At 37.8% G+C, this 17,045-nt stretch overlaps 1 protein-coding gene across 1 annotated transcript in view; it reads left to right on the forward strand.

The window, feature by feature from the left end:
• The window catches only part of VPS13B (vacuolar protein sorting 13 homolog B), a 435,364-nt gene that overhangs the window by 308,216 nt on the left and 110,103 nt on the right, over positions 1-17,045 (forward strand). The window contains exon 34 of the mRNA XM_069854414.1: positions 9,828-10,530. Coding sequence (XP_069710515.1) covers positions 9,828-10,530 — 703 coding nt within the window. The remainder of the gene's footprint in view (positions 1-9,827; positions 10,531-17,045) is intronic.

Below are 17,045 nucleotides of genomic sequence, written 5' to 3' on the forward strand. Positions count from 1 at the left end.
AGACTGGAAATTTTTTCTGTAGGTGCCATAAAACTGAAAACTAATTTAAGAAAACAAACAATCAATAGATTTTTGTACTGTTGTATATATGACTATATATGTGCGCATAACAATGATCATCAGTCCAAACAGTTAAAGCTTGTTAGTATTTATTTAATAATTCAGGCAGAACATTTGTACCTTATGTTGGGGGGGAAGGGGAAGATTATGCTCCATTCATTAACTTTAGGCTTCTCCCTCACTGTAGATAAAAGATATGATTAAAAGTAGTCCATAGTTATGTCATACCATCGCATGTACTGCAGGTTTATTAAGTTAAAAAGGCTTTAGAGACAAACAGAAAATGCTAAGATACTCCCCCAAGGATTGTTTCTGATAAAATATTCTGTAACAGTACACTAAAGGATGAACATTTCAAATTACGTTTGTAAATGTCACATTTTACCATGTGTTAAATATGTAAGGCAGTATGTCCGTGTCTGATTTGGGCTGTTTGGAGATTCTGGAAGATGGGCCACCCTGAGCTTGCTTTTCAAAGTTGGGTTGTTTTTTTTCAGTAGGGAGAATGAGAACTGGTGGGTTTTTTAATGGAGTGCAGAAATGAATACCTTGCACAGCCTGTATAACTGAATCAGTAGCTGTTTGCAACACTAGCTTTAAGGTAACACCTCACAAATATTTTGAAAGTATGGACCACAGAAATATTCTGCTTATTCTGTGTGACTTCCCAATTACAACAGTGCATATGTATGGACATATCAGTTGCGTAATTTAAGAAATTATCCTTAGAAAGTATTTTAATAACATTCAACAAATAGGAAAAAAGCAGAAAATCCCACTACAATTCTTAGTGAACCAGCAGGAACATCATGGCCCAAAATTGTAAAAGCATTATTTTTAATTTTAAAAAACCCAGTATATGTAAATAATATTCAGTAATATCTGCAGTGCTTTTGCATCTGTAATATAACATGCAATAATAATCCCATATAGAAGCATATAAAGGCCAAAGGTGTTTTTCATTAAGAAGAAAACTCATCTTTGTATCTATGCCCTCTAATTGTCTTTAATGTCAGATGAAATCATTGCGGTGCAGTTAGAAGCTTTGAAAATGCAGACTGCTGCTGGATGTATTTCATAATTCTCCATTGATTTTCCAGTAAGGTGTAAAGTCAAATCTCAGTGTGTTCCAAGTGCTGGGTACTTTGAGGCAGCGTCCTAGCACTGAGAGACTAAGGCAGTGGGGAGGCTGCCAGGCTTGATCAGTCAGAAAAACCTGAAGATGCAGCTCCCTGTGTCATCTGCTCTTGACATGAGCTCTCAGAGGTTCTGTTACTGACCTGTCATTCCTGTGCCAATACCACAGGTCTTGTCTTTAATTATTTTTAAATGAGTTCAGAGGACACAATTTCGGATGCAATTTTGAGGCTCATTAAGCTAATCCCAACTGGGCTGCCACAGTCTGTCCATTTCCTTCTCTGCTTTGCAGTAGTACAACAAGCCACTGCTGGGAAGGGAGCAGGCCAAAAACAAAGTATGGTTTTGGGGTTGGTTTTGTGGTTTTTTGCTTTTTCTGGGTTTGTTGTTTGGATGCTTCAAGACCCTGAACTGGCTGTTTTACACAATCATACAAAGATAAATGAGGAGACACAAATTCAGTCTGATGTGGAATTGCACACCGAGGCTGTGGCAAAAAGCTTGCTAAAATTTGGGATGTTTTATGATGGTCCCTCCCCCCAGACCCTTCCCCTTGTTCTGAAATTCTTGATTTCTCAGTCTTTATTTCACATGCCACTTCATGTGCTTTGCTCCTTTACTCTCTTTATAAGATACTCTGGACAAACTGAAACATGATTGGTCAAACCTTAGGCTAGATACATGTTTCTTTGGCTTAAAACAGGTGAGATGTAACAACGTTAAAAAAAAAAAAAAAGGCAGTAAGGCTAAAATGATAATTTTCCAGACATCTGGAAGCTTTAAGACCTGAGGCACTCGACATCCCAGCACACTTTTCTGTGAGCAACTGTGTGCTAGCAGTTGGACATTTCTCACTGGAGACTCCTGTATTGTGGATTTTTGTGCTTGTGGCATATAGTCTGACTCAGCCTGACTTACATTACTGGAAATAATGTGGAAAGAAATTTGTTTAGTTGGGCAACATTTGTACATGACATCTTCTAATCTGCTATGGATTTAGTTATTTAATTGCCTTTAAGTTGTTCAAAACAGATAAAGGCTCTAGTATATATTAAGGAAGAGATTGTAGCATTTAATTTGAGGGATAGTTTGTTTAACTGTATGTTTATTCAGTTAAGAGACTGCAGGTAGATTCTGTATTATGAAAGTCAAATACCAAGTTACTCTACTATGTTACAGTAATGACTCTTTTCATGGTTCATACATTCATTCATCCTATTCTTGAAAATGATGCCTAAATTTGCATTCTGGGGCTCTGTTGAATCCTGCTTTGAATCACTGCAGGGATATTTGGCATTTGCTTCTGCATCTTTTGATTTATTTTACAGAACGCTGAATATTAGTCAATGGGAGAATATTCCAATTTACTCCAATGGGAGTAAATAGCTGTTAGGTTTCTCATCTCCAGATGTCGTAACAGTGAATCATCTGATATTTCCATGTTTAATATTAATATATTATTTAAACTCTTGCATTTAAGAATTGTACAGTGAATTCTTCCTTTAAACATACTCATCACATGGGAAAGTTTTGATCCATGAGTGAACACCTGGTCAAGGAAGCATCAGTGCATAGGACCCAGGGATATTTTGTGCCTAAGCCCGGTATTGTCATAGGTGCCATACAGTAGCTCTGTGATTTCCCAGGACGGGTCATTGGCAACACCACTAAAAATAATCCCGCCGCAAGCTGTGACACACCAGTTCCAGTGGCAAACTTGTTTATACGGCCACACTGGGTGGTGAATTAGGTAATTGGTCTGTCTCTAGTGTTTGAGAGAGAGCTTTCTGAAGTGAAATCACAGCCTTAAGACTTAACGTTTTAATTCCTTGAATGTTTTTTGCTGTGGGTTGTTTTTTTACCTCAATGTACTTAGGCACATCAGTGAATGACAGTTAATTCAGCCTTTTGAAAGGTTCAGCTAGCTTGAGACAAAGTTGCTTTCTCCAAGATCACATCAACACTGGACCACCATTTAATTCAGTATATCTTTCTGCGTGGAAATGTGATGTCATGCAAAATCAAGCTGAAATTGCAACTACTTTTTTAAAATGTCCACGTGAAGTATGCGAGCAGACTCCCATGGATATACACTGTTTCATGGCTTTAGGAAAAAAGGAAAAGGTGCAAAAATAAGCAAACCTTCTCACTTTCTGAAGTAAATATGTTTATTTGTTTTAATTCAGATTATTTCATATAAAACAAAGATATTAACTTGAAGTTCTGAAATTAAATTTGAAAAATAACACAAATAATAGTTAATAGCTAATAGTTTAATGAATATATTAATGAAATTTACTGTTGGACAAAGTATTCTGCCAGATTTTAGCCAGATCTTTTTAAATAGAAAGCATTTCTTTAGGAAAAAGCACTGAACGCAAAAGTTTCTTGCTGCCTTTTATAGGATTGCCAAATAAACATAGTTTGTATTAAAATGAAAAGAAAATCTGTTGGCATTAGAAGGGATTTAGCATTCGCATAGGCCCATGTTACAACTGTTAATTCCTGCAGTATTGTGAAAGCTACAATTGAATTCCTGTCAGGAGTATTTCTGCAGGTCTGGGAGCTCATATACATAATTACACTTCAAATTAGTGTAATTTTTTTTTTACATTGAATTCTGGTTAAAAAGAAAATTCCTTAGTGGAAAAAAAAAATCTACATTCGACTTTTATATGAAATAAATTATTTCAAACATTTCTTATATTTTGTTTTCTCACGTTAGGTTGATTAAATAGTTCCCTTTTTGGAGGACAGCTTTAGATTCATGTTATACAGAAGTCTTCTTCAGTTGGGTTGATATGAGTAGAAGCAAATCTATCCAGATTAAATTTTAGGACTGAAGTTTTAATTGAAAACTTAAAAGAGACCTATAACTCTATGCAGTAGGCGAAATTTTTATTTCCATGAAAATACTGTAACTTTTTAGCAAAAGAAATAAAACAAGGTCACATGCTGCAGTGATGGAGCAGATGTGATTGGCACTTTGATTCTGTGGTTTCACACTTGTGACTCTTTCCATGATTTATGTGATGTGAAGAATGATCTCATGATTGGCTAAAGAGTTTTGATCAGAGTTAAGGAATGGCTGTGCTGAAGGCTGGAAATTTTACATAATTAATATGAGAATCTGGAAAAATTATGCAGATATATATGCTTTTGGTAAACAGCAGTTGCACTTCCAAAGATGAAGTTGCTTACAGTTACTCTATTAATTAAAGAATTATCCTGTAAAAGCAAATAAAGCTGGTAGAAATATTTATAGTGACATTTTCACATGCTTGTATTTGTTATTGCTGAAAACTCTTGAGAGATCAAGGAAGTGAACGTATAATGAAAAAGTGCTGCCAATTGTTGTAAAACGCCCCCCTTTGAAAACGTGTTAATTATTGCGTGTTCACCTTGATGGTGTTATCACCTCTCTTTATGGAATGAAAACTTTGAAGGCATGTCTCTGCCATCTAAATACTTTCTTCAGGAATGGAAAATACGAGCTACCTGGTTAAGACTACAGTGACCTCAGATAGGACCAGTCGCCAATTTTGAAAAGCACATGTATTTATTTACCTTTGAGTTTCTGATCTACTTCTCTGTGTGTGTTCTACAGGACACGCTATTTCCATGCCCTTTCACTAAACAGATAGGTGTCATATGCCCTACTGAACTCAAGGGGTTAAGCTAGTAAAGTTACCTATCTCAACACATGAAAAGGAAGAATTAGCTACAGTTCCCTAGGTACTAGCTTAGCTTTCAACACCTTTTCTACGGTGTCTCATATTGATAGGATATGTAACTGTGAAAGGACGAGAAAATGCACTGAAACGATCTAAGAAGTAAACTATCATCTTGACATGGTTTTTTTCTAGCTATTGAAAACCTTTCCATATTGCAACTCATTCTGACAGTGAAACTGTAGAATTCCTCTGATTTAAGTACCATCTGGTTGTGCTCAAAGCTTTAAAGCTATTATCTCAGCATAAAATTTCAGCGTCCTATACTTTTTTCTTTGCCAAACTATCCATTTTTAAGCCACAAATATTTTTCCAGTCCTTTCAGATTTTATCTAAAAGTATATTTTAACAGTATTTAAATAGTTCTTAAACAATAACAATTTATCTTGATAGATGACATGCTGTGTTTTTTCATTTTATTTTAATTAGCCATTGTGGAACCAAATTCCCTTTTGTTTTATTTCTTTGAATACTGTTTAATTACAGTTATCATGCCAAATATCTTAAAGGTTATTTTACCAATACAGATTCATTTAACATAAGCCATGTGGAATCAATAGTCCTGTTTCCTAAAGTGAATGCTTGGAAAATCTTACATTCATATGTTAAGAGTACACATCCTTTCCTCATTAGTTGGAAAGTACAGGGATTTTGGCACAGGTTCTGTGTGGAAGCATTGTGCAGCTTTTATATGGATTTTGTTTTTAGCCTTTGATGACACTGTTTAGAATAGGAAGTATCTAATAAGTAAAGCATTTTGTCTAATGTGCTGCCAGTGTGTTTAATATATGCCTGGAGGTCTGAAACATTATCTTCTCCACTACAGTAATATGCATTTAATTCTCTGAAAGCACAAGGTCGAACTTTTAAAAGGGACTCAAAGTACATTTTCAACTAAAATAATTTAAAACATATGGGATAGGGGACCAGAGTAATGTACAGTTGGTTTTTATGGTTTAATCATGATCATGTTAATGCACACCAGTAGCTAATTAAAGAAAACTTTTATTGTTCATTTTAAATGGGTTATGTAAAGAGTAAGAGAACTGATATAATACAGCCCAATGATAAACGTTACCGTTACATTTGCTCACAGCAAGCTGATATTGCTGTTCTTGACATCTTTAAAGTATTGGCCCATTTATTCTATAATAAAGCAGAGAACTTCTTAGAGTTGTTATACTGAGAGTTGTTCCCTCTCATATCCTTATCCCTTTAGAGGAATACCTAAATGGTTTCCGAATTTATTACTTGGTGTACTTTTGGCTTAATTGTGAAACTTGATTGGAAGGCTTGATGCTTACTGAGTTGAAATAGATGTAAGGCATTCCAGTGGTTCTTCTGCACCTTTATTTTGTACCCAGTTGTGTTATATAAAGCTGTCTTGCAAATCATTGCTCACTTGTTCAAACCTTTATAATATATGTGGTAAGAGCATACGTAAGACAGTTTCATTATGGAACTGGGTGGCATGGAAAGCTGTAATAGGATATGGTGTCTTTCACCTTTTGGGCACTGGCTCATATTCCATGCTGGTTAGCACTGAGCAGAAGTTGCCATCTGATGGCTGTTCGGTGACCTGCCTGAATTGATTTGAGATCTCAGTAAAGTTTCTGTAGTCAAATGTCTACATAATAGGAAACGCAACAGTTGGGACCAATTAGCACCCGTGTAGTAGTCTTCACAGAGAAACTATAGTCTGAGTGGGGATGGATGCAGAGCTGCTTTCTTACCTTCCTTGAAATGCTTTACATAGACCAGCATATTATTAAATACTTAATAACATAAAGAAGAAAAGAACTAGGCTAAAAGAACTCAAATCTACTTAGGTGTGATAAGAGAGGATCTGTGCAGAATTTGGAAGTATTGTGCTTTGTCCTTCCACGCAGTCATGTACATGCAATGCTTTTCGCCTTGAAAGTTTATTCTTTAGTGGATGATAGTGTATTTTCAATCTCAAGCCAAGTCAAGCATAACCTAAATGTCAGGTAGCTGTTAGAAATTTCTGCTCTGTAGAGGACAACAGGAGAATTTTATGTAGTACCTGTAAGAGCATCATTCGCTATAGAACCATGCTTTCTAAAAAGATTTTTCATCAGACTGAGCTGATGGCTATGGAGCAGTTAAAATTTGCTGAATTTACCAGCGTATGCCCTCTACTTCATTTCAGACAGCATTTCCATGAGATGATATGGCAAGATTGTTTCACAGCTCCCATCCCTTCTGTCTTCTGCTTGCCCTCAATACATAATAAAACCACCTATACCATTTCTGAAAGCACCATCAGTCAGGATATAAGCAAAACACTTTATAGTTTACCTGACAGAAAGGCTGAGGTTTAAATAGCCTAACTTTGCTAGGACATCAAGAGGAATCAGGTTTTCTTGTCTCACAGTGTAGTAATTAATTAAAAAGGTCTCTAGTTATTTTTACACACGCTGCATTAAAAGAGGTATCACATTTACAAGTCAGTGATATGAGTCTGCCATAGAAATCATCCGCAAAGAATTTTATTGGTTATTTGAAAAATATGTACATGAGTGAATCTGAAAAGATTGTAACCAGAGCTGGCAAAAGCCCTTTCAAAGAAAATCGCAGCTAGTTAATGGTTCTGTTTTAGGATTTCCTCTGTAATACTTCCGTTTAGCATGTTCATTCCTTTAAAGAAAAGGAGAGGGGGTTGCTCCCTTTGTTTCCTAAAACACAATATAAAGGAACTTTTAAAAAAATGCCTTTCTTTAACTCCCCCACAACGCAATTTCTGTAGTACACGTAGAATCTATTAATATTACTGCATAAAGACCAAAGTTTGAAGAAATGCAGTAATTCACTGCCCTTCATTCCTGTAGTTAAGTTGCTGATAAATTTGGTAAGTACTTTTAATTCATGATTGTATTTTTCGAGAGGAAGTTAAGGTACGATTTGTCCTAGTTTGTATTTAATTTTTGAAAGATTCACTAGGATGGAGAGGGAGAAAAAACTGTTAAAGTAGTAGGCCCTGAAACAAAGAAATTAAATCATTGAATCACTGAGCAGCCAAAAAAACCAACAAAATATTGGACATTGTCAGGATGGAAACTAAGAACAAGATTGAAGGCATCACTTTACTGCTTTATAGAATGCTAGCGATCACACTTCTTGAGTATTGTATCCTCAAGAAGTGTCTAGTGGAGTTTGTAGAGAAGGGAAGCTAAAATGATTAAAGGTGCTGGAGGACGTGCTTTGTGAGGAGAGACTAAAAAGCGTGACATTTTTCCCTGTCTGGAGAGGAGAAGGCTGAAGAGAGCTATCATCAAGGTTTACAAAGTCATAGCAGCAGTGGTGAAGCTGAATATGGACCTGAAAGGGAAATCATGTGCTACAAAAGACTGGGGAAATGCAATGACACCAGCAGGAGATTGGTTTAAACCAGAGGAGGAAAAAAAAACCAATCACCAAAAAAAACCCGCTGCCCCAGAAGGTTGTGGAGGCCGGATGCTCTCAGCATGTTTTAAAGGGAACTGGACAAATTCATGGACTAGAAGCCCATAAATGGTTACTGAAAGAACTATACAGGTGTGTTCCACTAGCAACCCAAAAGCAACAGCTATGGGTGTTTGAGGAGTAGGAGAGAAACATTGCAGCAAGTGGCCAGGGCCCATGGTCTCTAGGGAGAGTCTCCTCCTAGTGTTGTCAGAAACAGTGTGTTGGGCTGGATGGGTCATGAATCTGAATGAGATAGGCATTTCTTATGTTAGTACTTGTATGAAGCAGAGCAGAAGCAATACTTCTGAGCAGCACAGATGGCAGTGTTAGTTATGCTTTGGTAGCCAGGCAGGGTGAATGCATGGCTCTAAACTCCATATGGGTCAGAAGAGTTGACTGTGCATTATATTACTGCTATTAGTATTATCATATTTAATTTCTGCAGGTTTGGGTTTTTTCCCAAATATTTTAGCATATGCTCCCTACCTTGTCCAGAAGCTCTGTGTAGCATTTCTGCTTGTTTCATGAGCAATACTGGAAGTGTTTTTTCCTGAAGCACCTCCTTGTCTTGGATATCTCTGTATCTTGACCTGCTAATGTGTGGTCCCTGGATACAGCCCTGCAACTTTTTGTTTCTCTTGCATTTCCTGAGATAGAAGGAAGGTTCTTTTTACTGTTTATTGGTGGTGTGTGGTTTTGTTTTCAAATACTTCTATATGCAGTGATTTCTCATGTGGAAACCTGTAAATGTCACAGTCAAGACCATATGTAGCCTTGGTAAGCTAAGAACTAGTACCCCATCACAGAGGCAGCCGTTGGATGATGCTGACATTTCCTTCAACGTTGATGTTTTATGTAAGGCAGCTGCCATTTCGATGGCTCTTAAGAAAAATATTTTTTCTACAACATAATATTTATACATTTCAACTTAGAATTTCCATTTAGTCTTTTTGTGATTTTGCAATAGATTAATATCACATTTTCTTGCATCTGATCATGGTAAAATTTAGTGCCAAAGAGGACGTTTTGAGCAAAACTGGAAAACAATTCTGACTAAGCTTTTTATTTACAGTATATTATTTCACAGAGATATGGTTTTATATTAAGCCATACATTTCTTGTAGATTCTTTAGAGTTTAAAGAAAGAATTTGAATTAAAAAAAACCGACTAGTCATTTAAGCCTAGAAATCATTACTACTTCTTTTTCCTTCACATGTTCTTTTGGCACGTCTTCTGTTGTGAGTCATCATTTCATTGGAACAGACACCTGCTGTGTTTTCATGAGTGATTACTGTGTTAAAGTTGACTTGGCAGATATTTTTTGTAATTCTCTTTTTTTTACATCATGTTTATTTAGTGATTGTTTGCTGCCACTGAAATGGAAATAGTTGGGATATGGATATCATAAGTTAATATAATATTTTCCTTTGCAGGTTTCCAAACAAGAACAGAAAAAAATGGATGTTTGTGATGGAGGAACAGTTGAGACGTCTTCCCGTTACAGCGGGGCACAGGACAGTGGAATTGGCAGCGACAGTGTTAAGATCAGAATCGTTCAGATTGAGCAGCACAGTGGTACCAGCCAGTATCGCATTGCCCGTCCTTCCCACCAGTCTTCCATCGTGAAGAATCTCAATTTCATTCCCTTTGACATTTTTGTTACAGCAAGTCGAATCTCCTTGATGACTTACTCGTGCATTGCCTTACCTAAATCAAAACCAGTACAAGATCAGAAAGATGGTGAGAAAATAAGCAAAAGCTCCTTGAACCTTCCAGAAGCGGGCTCAGATGGCAGCCAGGATACTAAGAAGCCCAGCCAGCCATGTATTTCCTCCGTCACAGCAGATGATCTTGTTAACAGTCATGTTCCTCTGTCTGCTGGAAGAAAAACGGGTCTTTTGTCACTAGAAAGTCTTCATGCTTCCACAAGATCGTCTGCTCGACAAGCCCTGGGTGTAACTATCGTTCGGCAGCCTGGTCGCAGGGGAGCTGGGGACATAGAGCTACAGCCGTTTCTCTACCTTGTTGTATCGCAGCCCTCTGTGCTCCTGAGCTGCCACCACAGAAAGCAAAAGGTAGAGATATCAGTGTTTGACGCTGGTCTTAAAGGAGTAGCCCCAGACTACAAGTGTACAGGTAAGAGCATTAACATTCATTCCTAGTTGTAATTGCCAAAATAATTGCACTTCTCAAAGTTACTGGAATGGTGGAAAACAGCCGAGAGATTCTTCTAGGACATCTGCAAAAATCAAATAGTAAAAATACATATTTTTAGGATTATACCCCACAGCTGAATCAAGTGAAGTGTATACAAAATCTGAAATTAGTTATGATCTAAGCTTTTAGCAGCCAGTTCTTCCTGTTCCTTGATATTTTTTTCTTTTTACGAGATTGGATTGCAATAGGGATTGTTGCATTACTCTTAACTTTTCAATATTTCATAAGGAAGTAAGAGTTGTAAGCCAAGTTGATTTCATAAAAAGCATTTTTTTATGACTGAGTATCATAGTATTTTCCTATACTAACCTACTGATAAAATTTAAAGGTAAACATTGTGGAAGCACCTGGTGTTTTGATGATAAACTGTAAGAAAATCATGGTACTATTCCACATGGCATCTAATGATGTCATGTATTTTAAGTTTTCATTCAGCCAAGTAATTGGTTTTTACAAGAATTTCCTTCTCTTAATGAATAGCTTTTGTTTTCTTTTTTTCTTCATATGCAAAGCTTATAATATGAAATACCAGAATAACTGTTTAGAAGAAAATATTCTGAAAAATTATTTTTCTTTCTTGTCTGTACTACTGAGGAGGGAAATCAAAATACTGTAATTCATTTGTCCAACAGCCACTACTGGGTATAAGAATTTAATGAGATACTTGATTACAGCATATTAGCCAGAAAAAGTTTAAATGAGTATGCAGAAATGTGCTAAACATGCAGGCTGGAAAGTATGGGGTTTTAAACTGTTCACTGAATGAGAGCTGTAGGTAAAAAAATATTGCCAGGGTTTTTTTGTTGTCAGAGTTCATACAGCACACTAGCTGTGAAAAGTAATGTATTATTTTTGTGCATCTATACTGAATCTTTCCTAAATGAGATGGTATCTTTAGAAAATTGGCATTTAAATATTGTGCTTATGCAAAAAAACCTAAAAATTCTGATTTTAACAGATCTTAACTTTTTTCGGAAATTTGAATTATAGTGGAACTTTTAAGGGGGATTAAACAATGAGGAAGATTAGACAGATATAAAGAATATACTTCTAATAGGGAGAAGATTTGTTCTCTGCCTTGTTTTCTTTTATCATTTTTTCATTTTCATCTTTCTCTGCTGTTGCTGTCCTGTCTTGAAGGAAATATAGCTGTGTTGAATTTGATGCACTCCGAATTCCCATGTATGTTTGTTAATTACTATATAAAAGGTGGTCATTATAGTAATTAATATCAAAAGAACTGAGAAATCAGTTAATGAAACAAAGTTGAAGGAAAGTTGGCATAGTTCTAAGCTAAAGATCACAACTTCATTAACTTAGTGTTATGGAATAGCATGATAGGACTTCTTAATTTCTCATGTCTGAGGCAGTCAAGTGTTTCCTTGTAAAAGCTGCCACTACATTACAGATGAACTGGGGGAATTACTCTCCATTCTGCTCCTACAGTTAACTTCTGAAGTCTTTTACTTTCTTCGTATCTATTGGAGTAATTTCTGCCTACAAATTGAAAGTAGGTTAGAGAGCACAGAAGGATGACAAGATGTAGGAACATAAAACCTGAGAGCTCTACACTCACTAGCAGCTGTTCAGTGAGACCCAAAGAGTTCTTCAGGACCAAAGACTGGACCTACATGGGTCTTACCTTTTTGTTTGGCTTTTTGTATCAGTGCCAGGCAAAGGTAAAAGAGCGTGGAGGCAGAAGTCAGTCGTTACGTGAAGGCAGAAATTCTGGTCCTATCCTGCTACCTTTGTGGGCAGTAGTAAGTACCTTAACTCATGTATCACACAGAGTCCTGTGCTCACTTTCAAAGCATTAGGGCTCTTTTCAAAAGAGCTTGAGAACTAGGTGCCAAATTTCTAGTGCCTAAAAACACCATCCTAAATGTATTAATAAGTTAATAAAACTAATCCACACTTCAAGTCACACAGTAATTCACGCAGCAAAACAGTCAGTATAAACTTTTTATTGCCTCTTGTTCAGGAAGACCTGCTGTGCTTGTAATTGCATCGTTGAGGATTAATGTTTTTATACCACTGTAGTAACACGTTAGTTATGGAAATTTCTATTTTTCATTTCTAGCACACGTATTTGAGGGAAAATAGTCATGAACTGTTATGTGTGTGTGCATATATATACACTCTGTGTATATTGCATATTGTCTAATACAGCATCGGCAGCTTTGCATAGCGTTTTCTGTGCTGCTGCAATCAATTTCATCGATCATGCCAATTCTTCTTGATGTTGTGACTATTTGCTGAAAGAGATGTATCATCTAAATGAAGAACAACATAAAATTCAGTTGAAACTAGTGTTAGCTTCTCTGCCTCTGTAGGGATAGTTATGCACTGTATTCCTGTATTTCCCTGTGTATCAAGGACTGGTGGGTGAGAAGAAGGCATAAATTTCATCTAATTTACAGTGAATGTTGCTAAAGGATATGTTCAGTTAGACTTTCTAGAAGATTGCTCTTCTTGTGTCTCTATGTATGCATGCAACTATTTGTCCATTAGCTATGGCAAAATGGGGAAGAGGACACAAGCTAAACCTAAGATAGATTTTAACTAGATGCTAAGATAGAGCATATTCCCCCTTAGGCAGGCAAGCCTAATGAAAACATGCATTGCATCACATGATGGAGATAGGCAGCAGCACAGCAGCAGCTCAGAAGGTGAGACCTATAAGAGAAATTTTCATTACAACCTAAAAAACTGACATTTGTCTGGGCAAAAAGAAAAATAGATAATGTTTGTTATAAAGTTTTATGGATACTCCTATGGGGCTGGTTTCTCATTGCTTATACTAATATGGTTAAGCTTACATAGTTAAGCTATATATGAAATATGTAGAGTAGATCCAAACTATGCTAATAAAAACTCTCCTACTTCAAATCATCGTTCGGGGGGTGGGTGTGTGTATATATATATACACACACATACACACCCCATATACGATAAGAAAATTCTAGGACTATATTAAAGCATTTGGGGAAAAATGTTTTGGAACAATTTTATTGTGTTATTCTGAAGATTTGACTACTGCTAGTTCAGCACGAGTAGATTTGGGTCTTATAAAATACTGTGCTATTTCTTATAGCTTTTCTAAAAGAAATAAATCACAGAATCACAGAATAACCAGGTTGGAAGAGACCCACCGGATCATCAAGTCCAACCGTTCCTATCAAACACTAAACCATATCCCTCAGCACCTTGTCCACCCGTGCCTTAAACACCTCCAGGGAAGGTGACTCAACCACCTCCCTGGGCAGCCTGTTCCAGTGCCCAGTGACCCTTTCTGTAAAGAACTTTTTCCTAACGTCCAGCCTAAACCTCCCCTGGCGGAGCTTGAGGCCATTCCCTCTTGTCCTGTCCCCTGGCACTTGGGACAAGAGGCCAGCGCCCTCCTCTCTACAACCTCCTTTCAGGTAGTTGTAGAGAGCAATGAGGTCACCCCTCAGCCTCCTCTTCTCCAGGCTAAACAACCCCAGCTCTCTCAGCCATTCCTCATAAGGCCTGTTCTCCAGCCCCTTCACCAGCTTTGTTGCTCTTCTCTGGACTCGTTCCAGAGCCTCAACATCCTTCTTGTGGTGAGGGGCCCAGAACTGAACACAGGATTCGAGGAGCGGTCTCACCAGTGCCAAGTACAGAGGGAGAATAACCTCCCTGGACCTGCTGGTCACGCCGTTTCTGATACAAGCCAAGATGCCATTGGCCTTCTTGGCCACCTGGGCACACTGCTGGCTCATGTTCAGTCGCTGTCAACCAACACCCCCAGGTCCCTCTCCTCCAGGCAGCTTTCTAGACAGACTTCTCCCAGTCTGTAGCACTGTATAGGGTTGTTGTGCCCCAAGTGCAGGACCCGGCATTTGGCCTTGTTAAGCCTCATGCCATTGGACTCAGCCCAGCGGTCCAGCCTGTTCAGATCCCTTTGCAGACCCTCCCTACCCTCCAGCAGATCCACACTTCCACCCAGCTTAGTGTCGTCCGCAAACTTGCTAAGGGTGCACTCGATGCCTTCATCCAGGTCATTGATGAAGACATTGAACAGGGCTGGACCCAGCACTGAGCCCTGGGGAACCCCACTTGTCACTGGCCTCCAGCTGGAGTTAACTCCATTTCCCACCACTCTCTGGGCCCGGCCATCCAACCAGTTTTCCACCCAGGAGAGTGTGCGCCTGTCCAGGCCAGAGGCTGACAGTTTCTCAAGCAGAATGCTGTGAGAAACTGTGTCAAAGGCTTTACTGAAGTCCAGGAAGACCACATCCACAGCCTTTCCCTCATCCAGCAGCCGAGTCACTTTGTCATAGAAGGCGATCAGGTTAGTCTGGCAAGACCTGCCTTTTGTGAACCCGAAATCTACAGTTCTGAAACAATTCTCAAGTCCTGCAGGGCAACACAAATACATAATTCTGTTGTGAAATTAGGAATATCTTATTTTTTTTATGGCTGTTAGTTGAAAAAACCCCACTTTAGGTTAAAGAAAAGCCAGTAATAGTTAGGGACTGAGTTGTTTTCCATCTCTCACTTCCCATTACTGTATTTTTAAGAAATACATTGTTCAGCTTCAAATCAACAAAGAATACTCTAGACTTTAGACTTCTTCTAACAGGTAATTTGATGAGTGTCTGTTTTATGAAGCTTTGAATAAAGTAGGGACATTATCCTGTAAAACTATGCTAGCGTAAATTTTAAAGAGAATAATACTTAATAAGGCTGGTGACAAAATGAAGCTTACTGCCTTATGATGGTGTACTGCTTTGAACACATGTAGGATTGAAGTACTTAATACTGCAATGAAGCCATGTGCATTTTATTTGTGATAAGGGTTTTGTTCTTATTTTTGAAAGATTTCAGGTTAATAGAGCTTAAAATTCAGGATTTTGCACATTAAGCTATCACTGTTTGTAAGAGTATTGCACAAGGGCCAAAACCCTAAACATCACCCAAAGAAATGAGCTCCTCTGCCAAGTAGCCGTGTTATTTTTTGCTTACTTTTGAAACGTGAAATAAAAACTGAAGAATAAAATAGGAGGAAAAAGGTTATTCAAATGTTAAGTATTATTAGTGTGTTAATTAGCAGTTAGTAGAAGCACATTTCCGTCAGGGCACTGTCTTTGCCTGCCTTGGAGCTAAAGCTGATAGTTGTGCTTTCAATTTCCTCAGTCCTTCTCTCCAAGTCAGTTTGTAGGAGGAGGAGACTTATTAGGTTATTAAAATCTTAGCTCAATTTTATTTTGGTTATGCTGAACTGCTTCATTTGTGTCTTAAATTATTTTTGTAATTGCACAGCTTGATTGCAATTATGCTACTGCCAGGAGCAGGAACTTTCGAGTACAATTAAATATATTAATGGAATAAATTTTAACTGCTTAATAAGCACCATTTAAAAGACTAGTTGTTCCTTGAGTTCACTTGTAAGATTCTGCATAAATATCCTGAAAGATAGTATAAACCAACCTTTTTTTATTCAGTGCTCATCCTACGTTCAACAAAAAGGCATCTGCTAGCCGTTAGTTTTTGCAGACTGAGCATTGGCCATTTCCACTTAAACAAAAGTGGGTGCAATTGTTTTTAATGTAATCTCATAAGCCCCTTTTATAAATATTTTTTTAAATCTTTATTTGCTTTGTTTCACATAATGTAATCCAGATACAAAATTGCCTCATTTCCTGAGCATTGTGCTCTGGGCATTCTTGAAAGATCTTTTTTCTACTTGTTTGTTTGTTTACTTTCAAAGAGGACGTTATGGTCTTTGGTTGTTTTAAGGGAGAGAATTTCTCAAGAAATATCTGTTATTCATGGAATTTCTTTAGCTTCCGCCAACAAAGCATTTGCAAAAAGCAGGCATTGTGAGGCCATCCAGAATTAATCTTGATTTTTATTTTACTTTATTGCGTTTTTACACCCACGCCTTTGATGGCAGGGGGTCCATGAAGAGCAGATGCAGTAGCTAAGGCCACATGTAACCTCTGATCTAATGGAAAGCCCAGGCTGTACGGAGAGCAACACAGGCTGGCTCTGGCAGCAAGTCTGATTCACTGCCTCTCTGTCAGCCCGTGCTTGCTACGAGGCAGAGAGAGGATTTAAAGCTCTTCCACAGCACAGCATAGCACTAAGGGAGTTCTGCTAGAGTGCCACCTGTTCCCCTCTGAGTATATTTATTGTCCAGTACATCTGCATCTATGGCTCGGGGTGGGATATCCAGCCCCCACCTATAAAGACAGGGTAGCCTAGTTATGTACATTCCTTGGGTAACTGCAAGTTCTCATTTTTTAACTTCCTGACACAGCACTTGTGAGTGCCCTAGTAGAAATGTTTTCCCACTTGTGTTCTTTAAATTCCAATGGAAACCATTTTTAAAACAGGACCAAACGTTCCACTTCAGAGTTTGAAACGCAGAGATGATTGCAGCTTCCTCCTGGCTTTTACAATTGACT

This window comes from Phaenicophaeus curvirostris, chromosome 3, assembly GCF_032191515.1.
Source record: "Phaenicophaeus curvirostris isolate KB17595 chromosome 3, BPBGC_Pcur_1.0, whole genome shotgun sequence".
Taxonomy (NCBI): domain Eukaryota; kingdom Metazoa; phylum Chordata; class Aves; order Cuculiformes; family Cuculidae; genus Phaenicophaeus; species Phaenicophaeus curvirostris.